The sequence below is a fragment of the Phocoena phocoena genome, chromosome 5, assembly GCF_963924675.1.
Source record: "Phocoena phocoena chromosome 5, mPhoPho1.1, whole genome shotgun sequence".
Classification (NCBI taxonomy): domain Eukaryota; kingdom Metazoa; phylum Chordata; class Mammalia; order Artiodactyla; family Phocoenidae; genus Phocoena; species Phocoena phocoena.
The window spans coordinates 105465035-105471133 of record NC_089223.1 but is presented as its reverse complement, the minus strand read 5'-3'; the positions used below and the strand labels follow the sequence as shown (position 1 = coordinate 105471133).

At 41.7% G+C, this 6099-nt stretch overlaps 1 protein-coding gene across 2 annotated transcripts in view; it reads left to right on the top strand.

Annotated features, from left to right (window-relative positions):
- Positions 1-1458: 1458 nt before the first annotated feature.
- Positions 1459-6099, top strand: part of PPA2 (inorganic pyrophosphatase 2) — a 91826-nt gene continuing 87185 nt past the window's right edge. The window contains exon 1 of one of the 2 annotated variants that reach the window (XM_065877618.1): positions 1459-1661. In XM_065877618.1, coding sequence (XP_065733690.1) covers positions 1478-1661 — 184 coding nt within the window. In that variant the 5' untranslated portion in view covers positions 1459-1477. The remainder of the gene's footprint in view (positions 1662-6099) is intronic. The other variant, XM_065877617.1, reaches the window with a different exon arrangement.

Genomic DNA, 6099 nt, shown 5'->3' with positions numbered 1-6099 from the left:
GTTAACTAGTTTGAATTGGATCGGCTCTTGTAACTGTGACTTAATTACTATAAATTAATTGACATAATTTACATAAAGATGTTTGTCTTCTCTTGCAAGAGCCAGAATTTTAAGTTAGAATTATATTTTTCATGAATTTGTGTATTCATTGTGCTTATTAACATTTCAGTTATTAGTTAATTTTTATTACCGTAGTTTATTATTTTCAAAATGGCTTCTCTTTTAATTAAAACTCTTTCACTTAGTTTTTGCAAAGATCATAAGTGAACTTTTTTGCCATTTCTTGTAAAATTGCTACTCTTCTCTTTTTATTTTTCAATCTATTTTTAATTAAAACATGTATTGAGGTATTGTTTCAGGTGTACAGCATAAAATTACTATTCTTCTTGCTTGAACTTTTACAGATGAAACAACTGAAAGATTTGATTTTCCTTAAAAGTTTTAATTTCTAATTAAAAAGTGTCTTCTTTAATGCTCTCTTCTGGATTCTCTCATTCTGATTTGTTACGAGAATTGACCTTCATATTTGACAAGGAGGTCATTGATAACCCTCTGAAGGTGGAGGAAGCCGTTTGGACTGAGATGAGGGAAGAATATGAAAAAGTGGAGATAGTGCCTGTCGAAGATGTTTTCAGAAGTGTTTCGGAAAAGCCAATAAGTAGGATTTCATATGCTCATGAGAAAGATCTGGTAGAGAAGGAGTTCCAGGAACAATTTAACTCAACACAAAGGAGCAATTATCTATGCAAGACATGATGGATGTTCCATTCTTCAAAAATGCTAAATCTCAAGTGCTTGGCACGTAGACAATCCAGTGGGCCGGTCAGGGTGAAATGGGGAATAAGATAAGCTCACAAACATATAAGCACAGTACCCAGTGCCATTGTAGGAATGAAAATGTAAGAAAAAGGAAGGATAAATCACCTCTACTTGGGTTAAACAGAAAAAGGCTTCATGGAGGAGAAGGCATTTGAGGAAGTTACCGTTTTTTGGCTCTATAAGTCACGTCAAGGTCAAGTCCTCACAAGGAGGCCTGATCATTATGTCTCAAAGTGATGTTTTTACGTGCGTGCATGCTTTTCTCTTACATTGGACAGGATGTAGAGCAGTGCTTGGGACAGTGTAACCATTCAATATTAAATCACTCTAATAAAAACAATATTATGATAGTAAATACTGTCTGGATGAGTAAAGGAGTGAATGCATGTATGCATTAATAAGTGGCAGTGAGCTCCTCAGGGGCGGTGGACCTTGTTTTGATTATCTCTGAACCCCGATCTCGCTGCGTGTACCGTGTGTATTACTGGCAGCTCACCGGGCGCTCTAATTTCAAAGAGCAGTCTCAAGGGCCAGCCTGGCGGGGGCGGGTTCCAAGCCCCGGGCCGGGAGCGACGACTCCGGGCGGTAGGGGGCGCCGGCGTGCGACTGGGCCAGTCCCCCGGCACCACCCGCGCGAAACCGGACCCGGGTCTACGCCATGCGCGTGCGGCTACCACTGCTGCGCACCAGCTGGGCCTGGCGCTTGGGCGCCCCGGCTGCCGCTGCCGCCGCCCGCCTGCCGCGGGGAGCGAGCGCAGGGCCCGGGCCGCGCCGCGCCATGGCTTTTTACCGCACAGAGGAGCGCGGCCAGCCCCACTCTCTCGGTTACCGCCTCTTTTTCAGTAAGTAGCTCGAGGGGGTCCCATCGCGCGCCCCGCCGGTGGCTCGGGATGGGAGCGCGGCCTCCATCGCTCCCTCTTTCGGGCCCGCCGCGATCGCCGCGCGGTTCTGGTCACTTTCCCGCACGCGGGGGCCAGCGCCGAGCCATGGGAGCTGCCAGAGATGGGGGCGGCGAACTAAGTCCCGGAGCGCGGAGACGCAGGGCGGCCGGCTGGGCCGCGCCCGGGTCACCCTGGGCGCGGCCAACCGCCCTCCACGAGCCGCGGGCGGAGCGCGCGTGGGAGTGCGCCCGGTCACCTGGCCGGGCCGGCAGCCGTTAGCCCAGACCGCGTCACTGTTCCGGGTTCGCGTTAACTCCGAACGCGAGGAGCAGAGTCCACTGGTTAGCCGACCTCCCTTACCCTCCCCCGCTTACCCTCCCTTCCCCTCCCCCCCTTCCCCTCCCAGTGGATGTAACAAAACTCCTGCTGAGGGCCGCCCATGAGGCGGGACTTCGGAGATGACAGGTCCAGTGGTTCTTTTTCAGGGCAGGGACTCTGATGAAGGGTCTGCCAGCAACGTGAATTTATACTCACGAGTTTGCACCTTGAATGCGATCCACGATCAAGAGACTCGCTGGTTGCAAAGTAGCTCATTCTCCTCCGCAAATTGAGCAAACCCAGAGGGCGAAGCGACTTGGGGCACTGACCTGGCCGACTAAGCTGGGAAAACACCCAGGTCTCCATTATTCTCATTTTTCTTTGCATCCCGATATTTCACTGTGTAGGTTAGCTATGATGTGAAATAGCCAGGTTGGTTGAGTTGCTTTCATGCCTCACTGATTTCAGAGCCCCGAGGGGAGTAGTACCTTTTTTTCTGTAAAGTCGACCTTGCCTTATCGCCCACCTATTAGGAACACCAGCTCTAGAGAATTTCAGATCTCAGCTCGAATGCTGGATTCTTTAGCTCTTAGCTCTGGGACGCTGGACGAGTTTCCTAACTTGCTGAGCCTTAGTTCTTCTCTTCTGTAAAATAGGGCGGTAAGACTTACATGGCATAGTGTATGCAAATGATTAGTCACCAGGTCTAGAATATAAATTCTGTTGTTAATAATACTTGTGATCATTATTGATACCTGTAATTTATAAAATGTTTATACGTATGCTATCTGAGCTTAGGGTCGAGGAGTATTTTATGGAAGAGAAAGCTGAATTTGAATAGTTTTGTGCTTATAATGCAGTTGATACTAAAATTCCCATTTTCTTCAGAATTGACTCCATATTCTTTTCCATCCTAATTTGGTCAAGACTGATCAGGTAGAAAGGAACCATTAACAAGAAGACCCAAATTTCTGAACGGATTGTTCCAAAAGGTTACAAAGCAATGGTTTGAGGAACAGCTTTCCATAGAAACAGTGTTACAAAATGGCAGTTAGGTTTTTAAGTAGATGAAAGCTGTCTAACTCATAAAATGGTGAAAGTAATACAGTAATAAATGATTGACCAAAAAGTCAATAAATATTTATAAAATGTGCTGGACACTGTTAGACGTGGCACTGAGGAAATTTTAGTTATGGGCCCTGACCTCAAGAGATTGGTAATATCAATATAATTAATTAAGGAAAGTATAAAAACACTAAAAAATACAAATAAAATTATTTGAATGTTGGCTGAGAAAAAATAGTCTTGAGGATCTTAGAGCATATGGTGTAACCCACTGAGCACTGACTTTGGCATGGGGAGTCCTAGGCCTTGGTTCTCGCTCTGCTGTAACTCACTGTGTGCTGATTGGCCAGGTGATGGCTTCATTTCTTACATGTTCAGTTTCTTTAGCTGTAAAATGAAGCAGTTGACCTACCAGTGATCTTAAAGGTCCTTCTTAGTGCTGATAGTCCTTGGAGACATTGGATGAATAATAGATAGTCTTAACATTATCTATTGGGGCCGGGCCTCTATTAGGTATTTTTGAGGCTATATTGGCCTCTCGCTGTGGTTTGTTTCTTTAGCTGCAAGTGTATTTCAGACTCACGATTTTCTTTAACTGGAATGCCACAAATAAAATACATATATATTTTTTTCACTCAGTTGGAACAAATGACAGAAAAGAAGAAAAAAGGTTTTACTGAGGTAAATGGGCAAAAATTGGAAGAAAGGAGAATGTAGTTTGGGGGAGGGGCCAGGTGGTGTGATAGTCATTGGAAGGTATTGTTGGGTTGAACAATTCCTGAACTAAACGCCAGATGGCATCCTTGGCCCAAGACTGTTTACTGCCTGCTGGAAGGGGTAGGACAAAGTGAAAGGAAGCCCCTTTAGGATTAAGGGGTAAGGGGTAACAGTGAACAATTTGCTCTTTATAAAGGTGGTCACAAATTGTATGTTTTATACTCCGGCAGTATCTATGTGCAGTAGTGTGGTGTAGTTCACTCCCTTCAAAGAAGAACATGAATATAGCCCTACTTGGCTGAAAAGTATTATTTAGCATTATTACAGGGAAATCATGTCCCACGTTTCCAAATGTATCCCAAGCCTCTGAAATACGAGTGCAGTTGGGAGGTAGACTTTTTGGCATTTCATTTCTGTAAATGGTTCTCTTTACCATCATTCAGAAGAATTAGAATAAATGATAGATGCAGTACTTTTCTTTTCCTTTTAATTGGTGTTGAACTTTGTGGGAACAGTATTGAAGTGAGACAGGGTGACAGAGGGGAAAAAACATCCTGGTGGGAATCATGAGGCCTTCTGGCCCTGTAATGAACGTTTTGTGTGGCGTTGCATGAGTAATTGAACCTCTCTGTACCTCATTTTATTAAACCATGGAAAGAGGAGATTGGACTTGATCGTTTCCAAACTGCTAGGTTGAGCACAAACATCCCGTGGTATGTTACTAGGCTTTCTTTAAAGGAAGAGCTTCATGGTTTAATAAATTAGCAAAACACTTCTCATTTTATCACCTTGGGGAGTCACAATGTGCATATTAAAGTTGTTGGAAATTCTTATGTAAAGTAACTTGTCCCAAACTTTTGAATCCAAGAGCCCCAGTTTCTCAGAACATTTGTTGACATCTAAGTAACTCTAGAGTTTGATGGAATTCTATTTGAGAAGCATTGGGTTCTACAGTAATAGTCAAAACACTTAGGTTGTAGCCCTGGCTTGACTATTTTAGGCATCGCTTGACATCCCTTAGCTCTGTTTCTCCATCTGTAAAACGGGGATAGCACTGATGATTTTATAGAATTGCTGTGGCAGTTAAATGAGACCATGTTTGTAAAGACTATCACTGTCTCACACATGGCACATGGTTAATGTTTAATATGAATTATTTCTTTTTCCCTTTTGACTTTAAGACCAAAATTCTTGTTACGTTTTGTGAAGGATGAGAACAATGGGATATGGATAGAATTGCATACTTTTGAGTAAGTCCTGATTTATTAATTCCAAGTCTTACAGTTTTCATGGATACCAACTTGCAGTCTTTTGAATTAGTTGTGAAATCATAACGAAGTAAGACTTGTTCATATGGGACCAAAGACATATAGCACTGCATGCCAATATTCTTTGGTAGTCTACATGTTTTTGTTTTGTTAATAACTTGAAAATTCATTATTTTAGATTTTTTAACTTTTCCTAAAGGATGAGGAGAAGCTACACTTTTCATAGTTCGGATTTTTTTTTCTTACTATGGGATAGGTGACTGGTTCACTTAGAGAAATAGTGCTGCAGGTAATTCAGATTGCTTTTATTTAGTGTGAGAACGAATCATGCAGTTCTTTAACAATGAATTTATCATTTTAGTAAGACTATGCTTATGTTGAAATTACTATATGTTTTGTTTTTTAAGTATGTCATTTGAATAGTAGGAGGAATCTGCCATTGAATGTACCACACATTTGGACTTAATAAAATTTACTGAATTACATGAAATGTGTGTTTGAGTCTTAAATATGAGTTCCTGTAACTTTTTTTTTAAAATTTGGCCCATATCATAAAACTTGAATTGACACAGTAGATGATAATGGTTATTGTGTGGATATAGAAATGTTAGTTATATTTACTTGGTTTTTGTCATTGCTACAGCTTCCAATAAGAATCTCTATAAATGCTTTTAGTAATGATACGTAATAGTATGTTGGTACTTAGCATACATGTAACTATTTGATGTGTATAACATATATAATCAGGTATAAGTTTTGCAGTCCATTCAGTTTCCTCACTTGCTAATACAAGTAATAAACTTTCATCCTGATACAACCTGCTGTTATAAGAGAAAAACATATAGATTACTTACAAAATGATAGAATAAAATCTCATTTCAGTCCAGTCAAAGGGAAAGTTTTGACACTGTTTGGCAATGTCTAATGTATATTGACGGGCCTGATAGAATTCATTAGCTTATGCCCAGTCGGTGTGTAGTCTGATTTTTGACAAAGTGAAATACTGAAACAAGATGGTAGGGTGACTACAG